General features: G+C 45.7%; 1 protein-coding gene across 1 annotated transcript in view; it reads left to right on the top strand.

Annotated features, from left to right (window-relative positions):
• Positions 1-21,718, top strand: part of RBM44 (RNA binding motif protein 44) — a 1,098,830-nt gene that overhangs the window by 641,349 nt on the left and 435,763 nt on the right. Inside the window, exons 10-11 of the mRNA XM_069615953.1 lie at positions 2,380-2,465; positions 2,549-2,622. Of these exons, the coding sequence (XP_069472054.1) occupies positions 2,380-2,465; positions 2,549-2,622 (160 nt within the window). The remainder of the gene's footprint in view (positions 1-2,379; positions 2,466-2,548; positions 2,623-21,718) is intronic.

The raw sequence follows: 21,718 nt of genomic DNA, 5'->3' as shown, positions 1-21,718 counted from the left end.
TGGATTTCTTTGCGGGATGTATAATCAAATATTCCCATGCTCCATTATACGGTTTAATGTCCAACACAAAAATGGTCAAAGCTATTGTATGATTCTAGGCGAGCTCTTTCGAAATCCAATCGTCGTGCATTTTCTTTTTAACCTTCCTAGGAGTGTATTGCAGGTCACACAATGATAGGTAGTTGAGCTCGAGGATATTCAAGGGTCTGTTCTTTGCTACCTCCCCAAGGTCTAAACCAATAATGTCTGTGTTTATGAAGAAGTGTGGGGAGCAGAGACTGTCCCTGAATACGGAGAAAACGAAAACAATGGTCTTCAGGCCCACTTTTGGCAAAATAGTGAACATAATTACTACTGCAGAGGGGATGCCTCTAGAAAAAGTCAGGCATTATGACTACCTGGGCACTCGATTCACTGACCGTGGGAACTGGACAAGCCAAATTATCAGAGTCTCTGCGACACTGAAAAGGCATGGCGGGGGCTCACGTGCCTTTTTCAACAGATATGGTAGATGGGCGATTTCTCCGGCTCTGTATAAGAAGCATGCAACAGCAGCTGACATCTTTGGGGCAAAACTATGGGGGTACGCCGACTTGAATCAATGGAGTACGGTGGAAAACAAACACTTAAAGAGATTACTAGGCCGCCCGTTATCATCAGCAAATGCGCTGCTCCACTTAGAACTGAACTTATGCCCAAATAGATGCTGTCGCCTCCGATAGACCAATCCTCTAATGGCTGCGGTTGTGGGTGGTGCCCAAACTGGAATTGTACAGGGCTGACATGATTCATCTGCTGAGCCTAGGAGGAGAAACAAAACTACCATGGTTTGCACAGAAATACGTTGTACAAGTTAAATGAGCTGGAGGCATGGTCTCACCCCTGGCGCTAAATAATCTGAAATCATAGAGTATAAAGGCGCTGTTAAAGAAGGATTCATCCAGGGGCTGTATGAACAGAGCCTGCAGGAACCTAAGGATAGCGCCAGACTATGTTTGTATGAAGGTCGATTTTGGGTTAGAAAGGTATCTCGATTGGATCAACCCCTGGTTTGCTTGCACCCTCTTTGTTCATTTTAGACTAGGCACATTGAAGGTGTCAACATTTAAAGCATCATGGAAGGCAGGAAACGCAGGCAAGTGCCCCCTGTGCAAAGTAACAGATGAAACAGTTTCTCACTTTATGTTCCTCTGCCCGATTACGCAGGGACTCTGGAAGCTATCCTTAATTCCCTTACCAAGATCAGCCGGAATGCAGACAATTACAGAAGGGATCCATGTGATTATTGCGACGGCTGAAAATGCTGACTTTTTTTTTTATAAACCCCTTTACACCACATATATACTGTAAGACAGCCAGTTATCCAGGAGGGGTATTCAAGGTTGCTAAATTCATCACAGGGCTAGGTGGCAAGACCAAAACAGGCAGGAGAAATGGGTATTCAGGAAGGGGTGCCCATTAAAGCACCTTAATGTTGACTCGAGTATAAGTTGTGCACTCTAGACAGTGAATATCTAGGGGGGCTGCGAGATTTGAGGTCTATAACCCGTATTTAGTATCTCTTCTCCCATGTAATATCGATCTACTGGAGTATAAAATTTTAAACTCCAAAAATGCTGAATGGAAATCGATTGGTGGTCTTAGTCTTTTATTGCCTTCTTTTCTTCACTTGTATTTGTTAATTGTAATATGAAATATACATGTTAAGCTTGTATGTTTTATTTATGTCATAAGGGAAACGGATATGCACATAACATTAATTTAATGCAATGTATTTGTAAAAACTGTTCTTTTAGGGCTGTAATGCCGAATAAAAGATTACAAAAGTAAAGTGATAATCAAGGAACCATTGATCCATTGAGTCAGAGTTGTGTAGTCTCTTCGAATAACAGAAGTATTAAGTTGTTCAAACAAAGTACCCACTGGGGAGAATATAATACTTAGTGACTGTAATCTTCGCCAAGAGACCATGGCCTCCAATGAAACTGGGTCCAGAATGTCGAATCGCGGTCAAGGGAATACACACGGGGAGGGATAAACCGCGCTTCCAAATTATTGCTTCCCCTTTCGAACACAATAAGCCCTCCTCCCGCAACCTCAGCCCGGTAGATCAATCTGGGAACTAGAATTTGATTGTACATTTTAATCACTGGGGCAAGAGAGAATCAGCCATTTTCTTTAAATAAAATTATTTAACGGAAAATGGTTAATGCTAAATGGAATGGCTCGGTGGTACATTTCATCTGCACACTTACTGATTTTTGGTGTATCCTATTGCTCTAGATGTATGCCATAAATATATTTCTTCTGTGCAGTTATCTGAGTAGGTGTCTCAGGAATTCAGTGTAGTAACTGTATTCTTTTGATTTTATTACTCAGAATTGAAAGTGTGCAAGACTTCAGGATGTGAGTCGGGGAAACAATGTTATGTTCATGTTGCAGGCTTACCACCCTCCACATCTGAGGTAGGCAGAAAATGTCTACTGTGTTTTAATCCGCATTCCTGCTGTCCTTACTTTACACATTAACAGTACATTATCTTTTACAGGAGGAACTGAGGTCTCATTTTCGTACATATGGAGTCTCGGAGGTCTTCATTGAGCAGTTTTCTTTGGAGAGTTGGTACAGTGGTTTTCATGTGTTAAATTAATGCATTCTGAAAAATCCAATGGCACAGCAAATTACTGCTTCTACTGCATTTGCATCTGTTGTATTTTTGTCACCATAAATACTCTGAATATGAGCCCAGGAGTAATCTAGTTAACAGAGGGCACTTGTTTTATGTTATGAGGCAGCAGACCCTATTTACTGGTGGTTTTATTTCTGTCATTTCAAAGTACACAATACATTAACTGGATCTTCCCCAATATTTTGTTGATGGGGGTTCGGTGTCACAGAGGTGGGTAGAAAATGACCAAAATAACAGATGGTGACAACCGAATACCCCTCCCTTTAGCACCCAGTTGAGTTTAACATGAAATGCTGATGCCCACATCCATTTAAAAAGCATCAATCTCAGCCTTTCTCAAAAACATTAAAAATAATTATTTCAAAAACAGAGAAAAGAGAGAACCTGTGTAGCACAGCCTGTTGTAGCAGTTAAGTGCATATATCAACATATAGTATATGACAAGTTAACCAGTGTTAGTAAAATGCCCACATCAGGTGCTTCACAGTAATATGTTAACTCCAAAATTTATATTCATATGGACATAGAGACTACAGCGCAGCCCCAGCTGTTGTTTCTGAGTATTATGTATTCATAATCAGTCAGGTATTTGAAAATGTCTGGGCGTCGTACTATAGTCCGACACAGACCACGCTTGATTGGAAATGGTTTTCTTGGTGTCTCTGTGATTCACAACTTTAATGAAATGGGAAATAAGAAATGTACCCTCAATTGTAAGATTAAATAAAAATATCGGTCGACATGTGTTTTGGCCCTTTTCTTGAAGATACTGGCATCCAACGCTTTACTTCGTAAGTGACTGGGCCTTCATCAGGACGAGAACTGTTTCAGAGAAAAGATGCGTGACCCCTGGTGAATGCACACTTCATGTGTATTGAAAAATATCATTTAGGTGTAAATAAGGCTTAGTTGAGATGTCCACTATTTCTGGTGACCTATTTTGCATATCCATGTTAATACTAACCTTAAATTGTTGATTAAAGGTTCAAGGACTGATGTTTTGAAGTACTAGTGAATATCTTCAAACTTCTGATTGTTGCTGGTGTGTCTGATAGTTTTCTTTAGACTACCACCCTGTCAAAAATACTGGTATGCTTTTAGCATTATATTTTTATTTTTAGCAAGCTATGCAGTTAAATGGATGACGACATTGCTGTTTGTCATAAAACGACTTTACTAAACCGTCCTGCGTTACAGTAGAAACATCAACCTTAGTTAATGGGTGAGCCGGAGGGAAGCTCCAATCTGTGTGAACACAGTAAATAGCTCAATGGGTGCTATAAATATCTTAAGGCATATTCTTCTTCACTCATGCTCACCCTGCTGCTTCCAAATGCTGCATGGCAGCTGTGCACTGGCATATGGAGCCTGGTGCTACCGGGGCCATGGTTATCAAATGTATGTGCATAAATGCACTTACCGGTACCGCTGTGGTCTTGAGTTCAAACCATCTCGGTACGCCTTTAGGTCTGTGCCTGGAAGAGTCGGCTCCGCCGAAGCATGTCTGTACATTTAAACGGTTGCAATGGGCTTTATTGCTAAATGCATATGCACTGGGGCAAGAAGCTGTAAAATCAGTGCAGTCATGTTGGAAGGCACACGTTACTCAGCTAAGAATGGTCAGGTGGCACAAGGGTAGCTCCCTCCCTTTTGTAGAGGACAGTAAAGGTCTTGCAGGTCCATAAAGCAAGATGTCTTTGTATACTCATAAATTACCATACAAGGTCCCAATTAATTTGATCACGCAACTTTAGTAACTAGAATTGGGTACAATTGAGTAAAATACTTACAGGGAACACGCAGTCCATGCAGCACAGCTGGATTATTACCAAAGGTACCCCTGCCATGTGTTTGGGTGGTAGGGCGAAATGAGGCAATTGTGGGCCAAGAGTGAGACAATTGACGAAAATTACAGCAATAGTGACCACTTGATACTTGTGTTTAAACCATGGCACACAGTGTCATTCTTTTTATCCATTTTTGCTCGGTTTGTATAACAGTTTTATCTTTGTCACTACCTCTGGGGTTGTTTTGCAGTTCGTAAATTCTTAGTTCACAAAAGAGGTCGTATAATTGAATGCTCGTCATATTTTTGGTCTTGGGACCAGTTGCCACATTTATGGTGCTCTATTATCGACGGCAAGCCCCACATGGATGTAATTGATTGAACTTTGTCAGGTGAATGTTCATAGGTGTGTATAATTGACTATCTGATGTTTTGTGGTTTTTTTAAATGCAAACCTGTGTTTGCTAGGATTGAAATCCTTTGTGGCCAGAATTTTCCAATGATTGAAGAAGACTTTTCTCAGTCTGTTGCTGATAGGGCTGTAGGTGGTGACGCATGTCATCTTTTCTTGTATAGTTTTTTGCTGCTTTCAAAGTGCATTCAACAGTGTTAAAAAAAAAAAAAAAAAAGGAACGGTGAACAATTTTGAAAATCATAAGATAAAAGAATGCAATTCTGTCAGCCACAAATTTGATGAAACTTTAACAATTCATCTAAAATTCCTTGAATTAACACCATATTGTAATTGGCTTATTGTACCTTATGCGCAAACTTCTCATTTGTTGCATATAGGCATATTTCTAATGGAGTGTGTCTTCCAACGGATTCATCATCTTTTATATATTGATATCTTGATTTGCAGTCTCAAAATATTGGCAACGTCGATGTCCCTCAACAGTTACCATTCCCGCGTCCAGACGTGAAGTCGATGATGGTATAAATAGCACGCACTGCACCCATGGCCTCAGTTTCGTTTAGCCGCATGCACAGCATGCTCTCGGAACCGTTCGACTCACCTCAGCGAATCTCTCGAGTAACGCTTTCACCCTTTTTTAAGTAAAATCTTTAAGCTGTCTATGCTGAAGACAGGCTTCATGAGATGTGCAAGATGTGATTCGATGATGTCGATCACTGATCTGCACAGGATTTATCTCTGGTGCGTCGGCGACAAACATGAATTCATCTAGTGTGGCTGGAAGATTGAAGCTCACCCTAGGTCTGTCGGATTTGAAGTCTCAGTCTTCCGTCCCTTCAAAGACAAAATCTTCCAAAGGTAGAAGCTCTACCGGAGAGAAATCTCCAGAAAAGCCCAATAAACGATCTCCATATTCTAAATGATCAAGATCCAGGAGCGATTCATTCTTCTCCAGCATGGGATCTAGCATGGATTCACATGCTTATGAATATTGCCAGTTGTCTGTCTGAGGATAATCTGTAAAAAAGAAAAGCATTTTGCTGTAGCCTGAAAACTGCATTTCTCCTCTATAACCAATCACTGTCCGTTATCCGCAAAGTTCTGCTTTCATAACAAGTTCTTCACTTTAAGTTTCAGAAGGCCCAGGCTTGGGCCTACTTCGCTTCTCGGCGATGGCCGATGAGTAGAGGGGTGTCTTCAAAATCTATGTAAAATGTAGACTGCAGAACATCTCCGTTGCTGATCGGCACTTCAAGTGCCTTAATTCCCCAGCATGGGGTCTGGCATGGATTCACATGCTCATGACTATTCCCCGTCGTCAGGCTAGGAATCCTCGGTAAAGAAAAAATCAGTTTCAGTTTCGTTTCTGAACTGTCTTTCTACTAGTAACCAATCACTGGTCTCTGGGTCATACTGCCCCAGCCAATGACTGCCCTCTACCTAAGCCCCTCCTCTGGCAGCCATCTTCAGATTTTTACCGCACATTCAAGTGTTGGGAGTCCTCATGCTATAGCTCTCGAGCTTTTACTGCGTTTTTTTGAAGAGTTTACTCTTATGTTTTCGGTCACTCGAACCTCAAGCTCCACCGATTCTACTTCCGATCGACAGGGACCCGTTTTTGAATTTTTCTACGACCCTCAAGGGCGAATTTTCATCAAGTTTTCACTTCTTGGAGGATTCCAGAAGATCTTTGAGGCCTACCCCGCTTGGTCATTGCCCAGGACAAAGGAGATACTGTTAGGCAGAATTATATGCAGTACCCTTTGGGAACACCACAAACAATTAAGACTACAAGTGACAGTACAATTTCACCTTTGGTACAAGCCTGTACTACAAAGTTAAAGTGGTAGCAGTGGCTGAGCAGCCAGACTTATCTCAAGAGTTAGTGAGCAGTATCAAATAGTTACACAAATGACAGCAATTAGTATGATTCAGGCACTGACTCAAGGTTTTCAAATAAAAGAATATACATTTATTTCACTTTTCAGTTGTATAACATTACACTGTTATAAGTAGTCTAAAAATCACACTCCTAATACACCACACAACTACCCTTAAATTCCAGACAAGTTAAGCTCACAAAATGAAGTGCGAGCAAAATGGCACTCCAGCATTTTAAACGGGAGGGAAAGACAGAAGCTAACAGAAATTGAATCACACCAACAGGTAAGTACTCATGGCAATTGAACAAGAGAGACTACAATGATAAAATCAGACAGAAAAGGCTTAGGCCCAAAGTCAATGGTTCAAAAGTCTTTTGCTCAAGATAATACAGTTCAGTGTAGTTTGCGGTAAAGTTCGTGACACGGATTCCAGACGAGGTTGGTTGGTAGAAAAGTTAGTTCAAAGAGAAGAGAAGGACAAGCCTCGGATTGGAGAAAGATTTCACACTTTCACCGTGGTTGAATGAAACGAACAACCGGATTTGAACAGTACCTTAAAACAGAGAGGGAGTTGTTGCTGAGACAGATGTTCCTGGTAGTTCCTGCAGGCTCACGGTTCCTGAAGCAACTGTCGGACTGATTAGAAGTAGGAAGACTGGAGGGTCCTGCGCTACCCAGGGAAGAAACCAGCAGCAAAGCAAAGAATAAAATGTGCGTTCCTTAAAACCCAAGCAGGGTCCGACCTACCTGGCTATCCGGCCCACTATAGCTGTGTACAGCAAATTCAACCAGAGGAGGGATCCTCACTTGCAGTTTGGGCAAACTGGTTGGTCCCACCAGCTCAAGGGAAGCCTAAAACAATACCATGGTTATTTAAGATAACCGCAGTATAAAAAATAGGGTAGATGCCACTGCCACCAGGCAAGTCTTAGTGTAAAGGGAGCGAAACAATGCTCCAAGAGACACTGACAAAAAGGGATAAGAATTAATCCTTTCCAATACTCCATGTAAGATGGTGTGTACTGGGTCTGTGGTTAAAGTGACTATTATAAAGTTAATGGCAACTTTATCTTTTCTGGGGGACAGTAGTCAGCCCCAGAAAATGGAGTCAGTGGGAAGTCAAAAAGACAACCCTGTGTCACTGCACTGAAGGTGCTGAGTAACACACACAAAAAGCGGTGCACATGGAGTAGGTGAGGCTCCAGTGCCCAAGATCACACAAAGTAGAAGTACACATAGCAAAACACATGTAAGAGTGGGAAAAAAAGGCTCACACTCTTACCAGGTGAAAAAAATAAACCCTAGAAATCCAGCAAAGCTGCTGAGCGACTCAGTAGGTAAGGGAAATTAGCCATTTATGAGAATTCTCCCTAACAAGCACGGCACCTGTTGGATCCAAGCTGTTCAGGAGCTGCCCTGGATGTGGACTACAGAACGTCTTCAAGGAAGATGAGCAATCCCGGTGCCTCTACTGCCTTCACAACGACAAATCGCACGTGGAGGAGGACTGTGCGTCCTGTGCATGTCGTGCCGGACAATGAGCGATCGTCGTACTCGACTCACAAACTGCCTGGAGGGGAAGAGCCCAGCAGCAGGTGAGAAGAAGTAGTAGTCAGAGCGGTCTTCTAAGACCTTTGAGGGCACTCCGGCGACGGGGGCCCAACAAAAGGCAAAACACTGCCAGTCCGCAGGCCCCCGGGAGCGCCGATGGTTCGGGCTCTTCGGCTGGCAGACAGGGCACAATGTCACCGACGTCATCCACGAGCCAACGCTCTGGCTCGGTGAAGAGGAAGTCTGAGAACCCGGGTAAGCTCCGGGAGAAGCCCCGGTCGATCCCGACGGAGACAGCCAAGGGGGAGCGGGTCAATGACATTCCCCATAAGGTGAAGGCCTCAGGCACGCCTAAGGTCGTGAAGGCTTTGATTCACCCGGCGAAGGCCTAGATTGAAGGAGTCGTGGCGGCCCTGGCGAAGCCGGAGGAGGCTACCCCAGTGGAGATGACTTCCGGGCCTAGAGTTTACCTGCCACACCGGACGGAATCATCTTTTCAGCCTATCGAGAAGACCCCTGTGAAACCCCAGGAGGGGAAAGAGGGGTCGGCACGGTAGCCATAACAGACACAGATACCACCTCTGAGGATGAGCTTGGTAGCGTACAAAGGATCCTGGACAAGAAGTTCGAGGAAGTCAGGGCCTACGGGAGGGATCCCGACGAGGCAGACGTAGAGAGCAACGGTGGAGCTGAGGAGCCGCGGAGGGGACGGAGGACCCCACGCCCCAGCCATCGCTCCCGAGGCCTATGCCACAGGACAACTCGGGAGCAATCTTGATGGCTATCCAGACCCTCTGTACGGAGATAAGGACAAGGTTGACCTTACCCCCAGCGGACGATCCAGTGGCGCATGGATCGTCGGGGAGCCCACCGAACAAGCGGAGGCGAATCCATCCTCCCCCTCCTTTACAGCCTTCACCTCCTTCCCCTCCACCGATGGATGAGACCGTAACGGACGGCGGGGACGGGCGCCGACGATGGTGGTGACGACGTGACGGATCTCCCATCACCCCCTGCCTGGGCGTTTCTCCCGACGAAATTGTCTCCTTTCACGCCATGATCGCCAGGGCCTCAGAGCTTTTCCAACTTTGTCCCGAAGAGCAGAAGAAGGAGGGTTTCCTATACCAACGACAAGAGGCCAAGAGAAAGACCGTCCTCTCAGTCCCACTACTGGACGACATCTGGGACAAAGGACTGTCGCTGGTCAAGAACCCGTCCACGGCTCCTGCGAAGAGGGACCGGAATGAGAAGTAGTACCGGGTCCCAGATTCCGCCCCGATATGCCTCAGAGCTCAGGCATCCCTGGATTCAGTGATCTCCACTGCAGCCAAGAAGAAATCAGCAGGGGCGACAGCATCTACTTCCACTTCCCCACCGGACAGCGAGGGGAAGAAGCTGGACGCCATGGGACGACGAGGCATCTCGTCAGTGGCGACGACCATCAAAGCAGCCAATGCCCTCGCGATCGTGGCACGCTACGACAGGGAGCAGTGGTTCAAGTTCACTCCCCTCATAGATTTCCTGCCAGACAAGAGGGCGGAGGCCCTTGAAATCCTACAGGAAGGCAAGGTGGCGTTGGACCACGCCATCACGGTGGCCACGGACATCGCCGACACCAGGTTTTGCCAGATGGGCAACAGAGTTTGCCATCGCTGGTGCGGTTGGCTCAAGGCCGACCGACTTCCGTCAGGACGTTCAGACCAGGGTAATGGACATGCCCTTCGATGGGCACAACCTGTTCGGCAAGGCAGTGAACGAGTCACTGCAGGCCATCAAGGCGCCTCCAAAAGATTTGGTGGTGGTTCCGCGCTGTACCGCCAAGCTGCCCATTCATCATCGCAGGAGGCCTACAGAGGCCGCCGCAAGGCCGGAGGACATCGTCGTCGTCGCCAAGGAGGCCAAGGTGGCAAGGCCTCGGCGAAGCAAGATTGCACCGGTCGTGACATCGGGCCCCCACCCAAGCACCCAGGTGGGAGGCCGGCTGGCGAAATTCGTCAGCGTTTCGGAGTCCATCTCCACGGACAGTTGGGTGCTGGAGGCTCTGGCCCACGGGCACACTCTGGAATTCCAATGAGTGTCCCCGTCTACCACCCGTGGCTATGAAGGAATAAGACGTGCCGCAGCTATTTCTGGAGGTACGAGCACTGCTAAAAAAGGGCGCGATAGAACTCGTCCCAAGGAGGCGCCAGGGCTCCGGAGTATACTCGTGGTACTTCCATGTCTGAAAGAAGACCGGCGGTTGGTGACCCATCCTGGACCTTCGCCACCTCAACAAATACATCAAGTCCCAGAAGTTCCGGATGGTCACCCTTCAACACGTGCGGGGACAGCTGGAGGGGGGGCGACTTTCTATCGTCGCTGGACTTGGAGGATGCCTACGCCCACATCCCCATACACAAAGGACATCGAAAGTTCCTACGATTCGTAGTCCAAGGGCGACACTACCAGTTCAAGGCCCTACCCTTTGGTTGGAAGTCAGCGCTGAGGGTCTTCACCAAGTGCCTGGCACCGGTGGCGGCGCGGCTGCGCCTGCAGGGGATCCACGTATACCCCTACCTGGATGATTGGCTCGTCTGAGCAAAGTCAAGAGAACTCGCCGTCGATCACACAGCGAAGACCGTCCGACTGCTCACGCATCTGGGGTTTTCGATCAACTTTGCGAAATCCCACTTGGTACCGTCACAAGACGTCCTGTTCCTGGGAGCCAGACTCGACATAGTGGCGCGATTAGCTTCACCGTCAGAGGAAAGGACGAAGGCCATCCTGGGCAAGGTACAACGGCTGTTGACCATGGAAATGGCTAGGGTGAGGTTCATCGTGACTCGGTATGATGTCATCGTGCATCTACCTCGTGCGCCTATGCAGGTTGCGGATGCGGCCACTGTAAGAGTTCCTCGACGCCTGTTGCAAGCCATTACTTCGGATGTGTGGGTTCTAGAGATCATAACCCACTGCTACTGTCTTCCTTTTCGGCAGAGGCCTCACGACAATCCACCAGGGAGCCTCTCTTTGTAGAGTCTGAAACCGCTCCTTGCGCAGGAAATTCAAGCCCTGCTGGAGAAAGATGCCATAGAACTGGTGCCTGTAGCGGAGAGGAAAAAGGGATGGTATTCCCCTTATTTTTTGATATCGAAGATAGACGGGGGATTGAGACCCATCATGGACTTGCGCGGTTTGAACAAACTCCTCAGGAAGGACAAGTTCAAGATGGTGACTCTTTCTCACGTCCTCCAGGCCCTTCAACTTCAGGACTGGTTGGTGTCTCTCGACCTCAAGGATGCTTACCTCCATGTGCCGATCCATCCCAAGCACAAGAAGTACCTGAGGTTTGCGGTTGGCGACTCGCACTTTCAGTTTCGGGTCCTGCCGTTCGGATTGACCTCAGCCCCAAGGGTTTTCACCAAGCTCATGGTGGTGGTGGCAGCGCATCGCAGGAAAGGGGGGATTCACGTCTACCCCTACCTGGACGATTGCTTGATCAGGGGGAGCTCTCCCGAGCAAGTCCTGGATCATCTGTCCGTCACCTGCCACTCCCTTCACAGGCTGGGCTTCTCCCTCAATTTAAAGAAGTCCCATTTGACACCAACGCAGCGGCTCCAGTACATCGGAGCTGTGCTCGACACGTCCCTAGGGCAGTGTTTTCCTCCTCAGGTGAGGGCTCTTCACATTCAGCAGATGGTGCACAAGTTTCAGTTCGCCCAGAATCTCCCAGCGTCCGAGTTCTTGAGACTGCTCGGCCTCATCCCATCCTGCATTCTTCTGGTGCCAGAGGCTCATCTGCAGATGAGATCTTTGCAGTGCAAACATTCTGTTTCTCATAAAAAGAATAATTGATTGTTTTCTGTTCTTTAAACAAAATTGTGAATTACAACTGTGAGTGTTTTAACAATTTCTGTTATACTTCTTTGTTATTACAACTTTTATGCTCATCAGGATTTTCTTTGTCTAAATAATAAATATTTCAAATAACTTTCTAGAAATTTGCCCTTTTTGTTTTCAGAGAATTTCATAAAAATGCATGATACAGAGTTTGGTACTTTTTTGAACAATTTAATCATGTTGATTTTGATACATAGCAGTAAGGGATCTACGGTGTTATTTTGAGATCTTTGCAGTGGGCACTCAAGCTCCAGTGGTCTCAGTCCTCCGGCAGGCTGTCGGACCCTGTTCAGGTGCCGTCCTCGGTAGCCCGGGACCTTCTGTGGTGGGCCGTCAAGGGCAATCTGATGAAGGGGGCCCCATTTTGGCTGCCATGGCCGGAGGTGACGATCGTGACGGACGCATCCCTCGCGGGATGGGGAGCTCATGCCAACGAGTTGACAGTCAGCGGTCGTTGGTCTCCGTCGGAGTCCAGACTCCATATCAATCTGTCGGAGCTGAGGGCCGTCAGGCTAGCCCTGAAGGCTTTTCTGCCGACTGTGCGCGGAAAGAGTGTCCTGATTCTAACGGACAACACGGTGGCCATGCACTACCTCAACTAAAAGCGGGGGGGGGGGGTAGGGTCACTTCCGCTGTGCAGGGAGGCGATGCAGCTCGAGTTCTGGGCCATCCAGCAGGAAGTTTCGATCTCGGCGGTTCATCTGGCCGGAGACGACAACGAGACGGCGGACGCTCTGAGCAGGCAGAGCACGATCTCTCACGAGTGGGAGCTGGCTCAGGAGATTCTCCTGGAGATCTTCGCCTTTTGGGGGACCGCTCAAGTGGATCTCTTCGTCTCCAGTGTCAACCGGAAGTGCGAAAGGTTTTGCTTGCGGGAATTTCCTCCAAAAGGAGCCTTAGGAGACGCGTTTGTGGTGGAGTGGTCGTTCCCACTGCTGTACGCGTTTCCTCCAGTCCCCGTCATCCCGCAAGTGTTGCGGAGGTTCGGTTCCCGGATGATCCTCATTGCTCCGGCGTGGGCCCGGAGGACGTGGTACCCGGACTTTCTAGACTTGTCCATCTGCCCTCCACGTCGTCTTCCCTACCTAGACGATCTGCTCTCACGGGAGGGGGGGGGTCAGGTTCTCAATCCAGAGGTCAGATCCCTCAATCTTCACGCTTGGCTTCTGAAAGGTTGAGGTATAAGGATTGGGACCTCCCTGAAGACGTGATGGAGGTGTTGCTCTCGGCCAGTCGGCCGGCAACAAAGTCTCTGTACCGTTGCCGTGGGAGAAAGTTCTGCGACTGGTGCAGAGTTCAGAATGTGGTTCCTTTTGAATGTGACATTCCCATGGTTCTGTCTTTTTTGTTTTCTTTGGCCCACAGGGGCTTGCAAGTGGGACCATTAAAGGTTACCTGGCGGCGCTGTCCATATTTAAGCGCTCGTCTGAAGAGTGTTCCTATTTTAAGATTCCTTTAATTTCGCAGTTTTTGAAAGGGCTCACTAATGTGTTCCCTCCGTCACCTTTTTTGGTGCCAGGTTGGGATTTAAACCTTGTTCTTAAGTTTCTTATTGGTGCTCCGTTTGAGCCTTTACATTCTTGCCCTTTGAGGCTGTTGACTCTGAAAACTGTGTTTTTGGTTGCGATTACTTCCGCTCGCAGAGTGAGTGAGTTGCAGGCACTTTCAGTTAAGCCACCCTTCACTGTATTTCATAAGGACAGGTTTGTCCTTAGAGTTCGACCTTCTTTGCTTCCGAAGGTGGTTTCGGAATTTCATTTGAGGCCGAAGGTTGCTCTTCCGGCGTTCTATCCTCCTCCACATCCTGGTAAGGAAGAGGAGAGGCTCCATAGGCTTGATCCTCGGAGAGCGTTGAGCTTTTATATTTTGCGCATGTCCCGGGTCAGAGTGGAAGATCAACTTTTCATTGGTTACGCTGGAAAGCGTTTGGGACAAGCTGTGACGAAACAGACTTTGTCTCGTTGGATTATTTTAGCTATCTCCGAGTGTTACCGCTTGGCGGGTAAGGACCCTCCGGCTGGCTTGCGGGCCCATTCTACCAGAGGAGTGGTTGCGTCTACTGCTCTGCACAGGGGAGTTCCTATTCGTCACATCTGTGATGCAGCCACCTGGGCTTCAGTACATACTTTTGTACGTCACTACTCCCTCGATTCCATCAGAGGGTAAGATCTGGCCTTTGGCAAGGCAGTTCTCTATTCCGCAATTTGATTGGGCATGCTAAATTTGTATTCTAAATTCTTTCCCACTTCCTTGCTTGGTACTGCTTTGGGAGTCTGTCATAGATATGGAATACGTCGGAGGACCAATCCCCTCGAAGAACAAGTTACTTTCTTACCTGGTAACGTTCTTTCGATGGGATGGTCCGACAACGTATTCCAAATCGCTCCCTCCCTGCCTTCCTCGCTGCAGAATTTCTTTTGCGATTGCAGCTTGCGTTCCGCAAGGCCTTGTGTGTCTGACTGGCAGAATACTGGTGGCACACGTTCTGGGAAAAAACTATAACTGAGGCTATGGGCGTCGTGCGTCCTACTTATCACATCGGGTGACGTCGGCCGTCAGAGGAGGTCCTCGGGGGGATAGCACATCAACATCATCGACGGAGGACGTAGACACCAAAGATTTTCCGAAGCAGCACAGCTGTGGACATTACCTGTCATAGATATGGAATACGTCGTCGGACCATCCCATCGAAAGAATGTTACCAGGTAAGAAAGTGACTTGTTCATCTATTCCGAAGTATCTAACTCCGTAGTGCTATGTTAATTTGTATCAGTGCTATTGACTTGAGTTTCTATTGTTATGTTATCGGTATATTCATTTTTATCATTGTCAGTTGGCATCGTATTGCATCCTTCGCGGACCGTGCCTATAGTATAAGCATGTTTCATTTTCGTGCATGATAGATCATTCAAGGGACGAGTAACATGTTCTGATTTTCAACACATCAATGAATCGTTTGTGAAATGTATCCTATAATACAGCCGCACACGCTGCACTGGTTTTGCTGTGGTGCCCAAAAGAATGCGTGCATCGAACAATGTATGTTCCAATTCATTGTTTCGCACATGCTTATGCAAAATAATTTTCTAATAATGTTGACCTTTATTTTGCAGAATTTACAACAATGCCTGCATGTTCGAAGGGCAACCGAAAATAGAACACCCATGACAAATCCGAAGGCATTACAATGCATGCATTCCCTAAGACTGTTGATCGAATAAGAGAATGGGTCAGACGTTGCGGATATCCACTGGAAGACCTTGAAAGTAGAGTCAACCAAGTCTTGGAGGTCAAGAGGGGTGGGGTCATCGATACTGCAGCCTGCACTTCTCACCGGATATGTATGACACATCCTTGTACACAAAGAGAAATCAACCGAGAACAACTCGGAAATTGCTCCCAAACGCTATTCCGACTTTACTGGTGAAAATGCCGCCACAGGTGAGTCACGCTTCCGGATTTATCTTTACGCCTGTATTTTCGGTGTAAATGCCACTTATAGTACTTTCCATATTTATGTGATTGAATAGCTGTTGAAATAATGACTTTTTTGCTAAACATCAGTCCTTGTTTTGTAGAACCCACTTAGAAAAATGATTTATGGGGACGGATAACTATGCTATATTATGCGTTTCAATAAGTGTCATTATGTCTTATTCAATCTCCTTACATGCCATTTTTAATGTTGACATTTCTAAATCAAATAATACTTTCCCTGTACCACTCCATGACTATCAACCGAATATGAAGTAACAAGATTCAACATCCATTTCTTGCCTGGAGTCATCAACCACTTCGAGCGCGTATCAGGTAATCTTACCTAACTATTCTGTTCCAGACTGGTTTTATGTACGGAATTCTATATAATGTGATCATATTTTTGTTTGCAACGTATCATTGCATTACACAATGTTTCTTTACCACTTTACTGTTCATAAGTACCTTTTTCGTCTTTCAAAATTGTGTGTCCCGTTTCCAATCTTTTCGACATCACTATTGAAAGAACTGTGTTTCAGGGAGATGCTGAAGCGTCCCCTACAATCCGAACACCCCTCGTAGTAGATCCGGTGTCAGAGGTATGGGTCTTCATAGCTCAATAGGACGAGATAATCTGATCATATTTTCGCAACGTATCATTGCATTTCACAATGTTTCTTTGCCACTTTACTGTTGATATCTACCTTTGTCGTCTTTGTCCCGTTTCCAATCTTTTCGACCTTACTAATGCAAGTACTATGTTTCAGAGAGATGCTGCAGCGTCCTCTACATTTACATTATCCATTGTGGGTGTTCCGGAGCCAGACCATACAGTTGCTCCGGAGCCAGAGGTATGCACACTGACAGTACCATCGAATAAAAGAAAGTCGGTCTAATTAGATGTGTAATGCCAATGACTTATTTTTAATGGATACTATTTTTTTGTATTGATGTATACAAGATCTGTATATTGAACTGGATGAACGTGTATCAGAGTCGGTCCGCCAGTTTGCTGATTTAAGAGTAAAGAGGGTTTCAAAGAAAAGAAATAAAAATAAGGTTAGTTATAAACACTTTCTATTGTTGGCAAAGGTTTTGGGCCAAGGCCTTCATTATATGCTTTTTTAATGTTATTTGTACAACACTGGATGTTGGATTTACACTGAACATCCCTTTTCCTATCTGTCCTGTAGTTGCCCAATCGAGTATGGACTATGCAGACACAGACAGCGATACAAATGACAGATGCTGCTTGCCAAACTGTTTTCACCATGGAGGAACTATTCCTTGAGGCGCGTCGTGTTCACACTCGAGATGCCTATGTCCAATGGCCAGAAAATTAATTTAATAAGACCGGCGATTCCAGCAAAGTGTTCTTGGACCATTGCTACAATGTGCCCGCTGCGCGAGAGGAAGGTGCAATTGAATTTATAGAAGATAGTTTTACATTACTCGATGAGCACTTGACACAATCGACACCCGCCAAAAAAATGCCCCCCAAAAAACAGTCCACATTGATGTTTTCTCCTATCCATCGTCAAGTAACAGATGTTGAAATGACAGAAACTGAAGCATCAACACTATTGACCGACGAAACAGACAAAGATATCGACTATAGTTTGTCCTGTTTTTCTGATATGTCCACCATGGGTCAGTCCGAAACAACAATGTTGCCTGATGACAGTATTATAAAAGAGACCAAATATATAGTATTCGACAGCAGCTTGATGGAGATTATAAAGATGCTGAAAATGTGTGCATTCAGTTGGAGGGGAAGTATGTGGAAAGCCATTGGTGAGCATGACTCGTCTACCACAGGGCAGTATCCTGAAAATACATGCCACCTGTGAAGTCACATAAAGAATTTTCATGGTCCGCTCAACCGATGCTGGGGAAACTGCCAGGTGGATATCTACTGTGGGCAGCAGCTTTACTTTTCAGTGGCTCTAGTTTCACAAAGTTATCCAGTTTCTTAGTTTGTGGGACTACATTTCATTTCCAAAACGCAATACTACAAATACCAGCGTGATTATCTATTCCCTGCCATCAGTGATGCTTGGAAAATTGAACAATTGGCTATTGAAAGTACATTCCCTGACAAACGGTTCAGGCTAGCCGCCGATGGACAGTGTGACACCCCTGGATTTTCTGCTAAGTACTGCACCTACCATCTTCAGGACATAGAAAATAAGAAAATTGTGAGTTCGGTGGTCGTGCAGGTATCCCAATGTAAATCCTCGGTGGCCATGGAGAAACTTGGTTTTATAAAATCATTGGAAGATGTACAATCGAGGGGAATGCAAATCGAACTCATAGCCACGGACAGACACGTTTCAAAAGCCAAGACAATGAGAGAGCAGTATCCAAATATTAAACATCAGTTTGATGTATGGCATGTTGCCAAATCAATTAATAAAAAAATCTCGGCTGCAGGGAAACAAAAAAGGTTTTGAAAGTATTTTGCAATGGTCCCAGTCTTTCAGCAACCATCTTTGGTGGAGCTCAAAAACATGTAATGGGTCTGTGGAAATTCTACTGGAAAAATGGCACCACTGTTCCAACATTCACCACTGGACAGAAAACCAACATTTCCACCAATGTGAACATGGCCCTTTGTCCCCAGAGCAGGCACGGAAGAAGAAGTGGTTGATACCATCTTCAGCTACACACAAAGCCCTTGAGAAGATTGTGTTTGATAAAACTCTATCAAGAGATCTGAAGGGACTCCCAGAATTCTGTCACACAGGAGATTTGGAGGTGTTCCACAATATGTGCCTAAAGTACAGGCCATAGAGATTGCATTTTGGCATCCAAGGGATGAAATGTAGGACTTTACTAGTGGTATTAGCGTATAACGAGAATGTGGACCGTGAACAATTTAGGACAGCTGGAAACTTAGGGATGCTTCGCTACAATATGACCTTTTACAAAAAGAAGCAAAAAATGGGTGGTCAGGCCAGTATATGATGAAATGGAATTCGATTTTGTGAAAGATCTCATTGTTAATGTCGTCGAGATGCATAGTCATGCAATCGCGCGCAAATCTGTTCAGAGCACACATACATTTCCACAAAACATTGTCAGCGTACCATGTCCACTCAAAGCAGAGCTTGTTAAATCGTTCAAATCCCGGTTGAAATGATGACCGTCTGTTTTTATTTTTGCAAAACATGTTTCTATAATCTGTATAAATAAAGTATGCATTTTGTCTTTTGAAATCTATCCTCTCAGTCCTTTTCTTAAAAATATATTACAATTATTACGATTGCTTTCACATTTCACAGTTTAGTTGAGATACTGTGGGACCTTCATTTTTCGTGTTAATGAACAATGGGTAACAATGTGTAAGAATATTTGGGTTTTGGCAGTTGACTTGTAATAAAGTTCAGAAAAAAGCTGAATAACTGCTGGACCTACAAAAGGGATTAGACCTAGGCCACAAAACATACTAGGCACGCAAAAAGTACTGACTGTGAAAACATGCCATGGGTTAGGAGGCCATGAGATAAGCAGAGGTGGTCCTATTGGCAAATTTCACCTACAGCTGAGCAGCGCCACGAACAACGAGCAGCCCCCTATTTCCTGAGCCCGTGTTTCAAAATTCATTTTCTCATGGATGCGTTGACATGGCATGTTGCAAAGCAAGAATGTACGTTTATTTTGAGTGAAGGTCACCAACTTTGAATTTCGGCTTGGGAGCTGTGAGGCCCCACGCGTCCCTCGCACAGTATACGGTTCTATTGTTTTTTGACCTCGAGAGGCAGGGACTATTCCGAAAGGGATTGAATTCAAGAGGGGTGTAATAACGTGTGATATGATAAGGTTGCCCATTCCAAAACTGCACCTAGTTACATATAAGTTCAGTTTTTGAGAAAACGTTGACACGAACGGAGGACTCTGCATCACGATCTGCATTACGCCTAGAGAATGGAAATTGCGAATATAATGTAAGTTTCTCTTTAGACGATTTCATACCAGAACTAATCGAAATACGAATAGCCTACCGTTACTGATGGGTGACATTGTACTTGTCCGTTCTGTTTGGCATATTGCAATGAAGTGCTAGTACTTCTATCTACCGGGCAACAGGCAGAGGCGTAGACAGGGTAGGGCCCGAGGGGCAAGGCCCACCCAAAATTTGTAGACGTTCATGCAGCAGCATTGTGTAGGAATTTACATATGTTAATATGACTGTGGTGGGCCCAACTACATTAGCTTCAGGCCCCACTTGTTAGACAATACTGGCCACGCCTCTGGCAACAGGGGCAGGCCAGCAACGAGACGCATGTAGACCACCACTCGTTTCTCCCTGGCTCTATGCTAATAAATCATTACATTGTTTTTGCACCTCGAATTCTTGCCCGAGTTTACGCATTACGTTTAGAGCTCAACATTCTCATTCACACTATCCGCGGAAGCAAATAGCAGAGTACTTTGATATTCCACGTTGTATTCTCTCGGTTCACATTGTGTCACCTCTGCGCTAATAAAGGAAATTAATAATTGTAATAAAGATCGGCTACTGAGACACTTTTCGATTTTTATCTTTTGCAAACAGGTACATCGTGCCGTTCTGCGATGGTCATCTATTCCAGACCCCGACCGATGGCTTCTTCAACCGCCAGCTGCAGCTACATGTCAATCGCTGGATCTACTTGACCATATTTTGGGACGACAGACAAGGTCCAATCTGTCTGTAAACGGTACCGGCGGCTAGGAGCAACACAACCTTTACGGTATTCTAGTGCCAAATTGAAGCACCAGCCTTGCAATTCACTGTGCGACCGAAGTGCTTCGATTACCCAAACAAACACCCTGTGTACCCAAAAGGAACAGCGCGTGACTCACGATAAACATTTGCGGATTGATTAAACGAGAGCAAAGAAAAAAAGTTCTATTTTAATTGATTAGGTCACACGCCGATTGTTATCGAAACATTTAATGTGAAATAAATGTACTTTACCAATTGTACAGTCTTGTTGTTTCCTCTTAAAGTACAGTTTCATATTCCTAATTGTGATGCACCGCGCTGTGAGATGTGTGTTGTTTTCCGGAATTATGGTTAAAACTACATGGCCGAACCCTAGGGACAATAATATTTCTGACCGAACCATTCCTTTAAGTGTTCCTGCTTCATTATTGTTTTGAGGGAGACTACTCCCGAGTCCTTGTTTATTTTTTACAGAATCACTGAGATGAGGGACATCGCTCCTGAGGCTTTGGTAGGCTTTGCACCAATTACTGAGACGAGGGCGATCACTTCAATGCTTTTTACACTTTGCTTCCTCTTACCACAAGTTTTTAGTCCATCTTGGTTACTTTTAAAACCATCACTGAGATGAGGGAGACCCCTCCCGAAGCTTTCTTTTATTGATTGATTTTACCACAATTACTGAGACGAGGGAGATCCCTCCCTATGCATTCGTTATTCTCGCCCAAGCCTCTACCAGGTCTGCCGTGGATCCAGTTCCCTCTTTCATCCTGGCACTGCACCGCTGGTTCTTCCTGGGACGTTGGGTCCTCGCTTCTTCTTTAGCCGTTGCTGCCACTCTTTCCTCACTTCTCTTGGCCCGCTTTGGTTCTGCAGGACCTCCGGTTCACTGGTATCGGCGTTAAGGGACCTGCTGGCTCACCTTGCTGAGGTTATGCCCTCCTTCTTGTTCCAGATGCTTCCTTTGACCTTCCAGCCGCGTCCTCTCGACCGAAGATTTGCTTCTCCTTCTCGCGTCTTAGTTGCTGGGTTTGAACTTCCCTGGCAGGAGCGTCTTCACGCTGGCCTCTCTGGTTTGCCTAGTTCACCTTCAGGCAGTGCTTTATCTATTTTTATGGCCAGCGCAATGTCAAAGTTCCTTGTCTGTATCAATGATGCAATCCTCAGGGCCACCTCTTCTCTGTACTTTGGAAGTCACATGAAAGAGTAGTTGGCATAACTCCTGTAATCTTTTTCTTTTTCACAGTATTTCCATAAGACAATTAATAAGGTTCATAGGAAAGAAGGGAGGAGTGTCACAATAATATAGTGGTACTATCAGTGGCTT

Source organism: Ambystoma mexicanum, chromosome 9, assembly GCF_040938575.1.
Source record: "Ambystoma mexicanum isolate Mex_15411 chromosome 9, UKY_AmexF1_1, whole genome shotgun sequence".
Taxonomy (NCBI): Eukaryota; Metazoa; Chordata; class Amphibia; order Caudata; family Ambystomatidae; genus Ambystoma; species Ambystoma mexicanum.
Note: the sequence above shows the minus strand (reverse complement) of the source record. Positions and strands in the feature narration are given on the sequence as shown.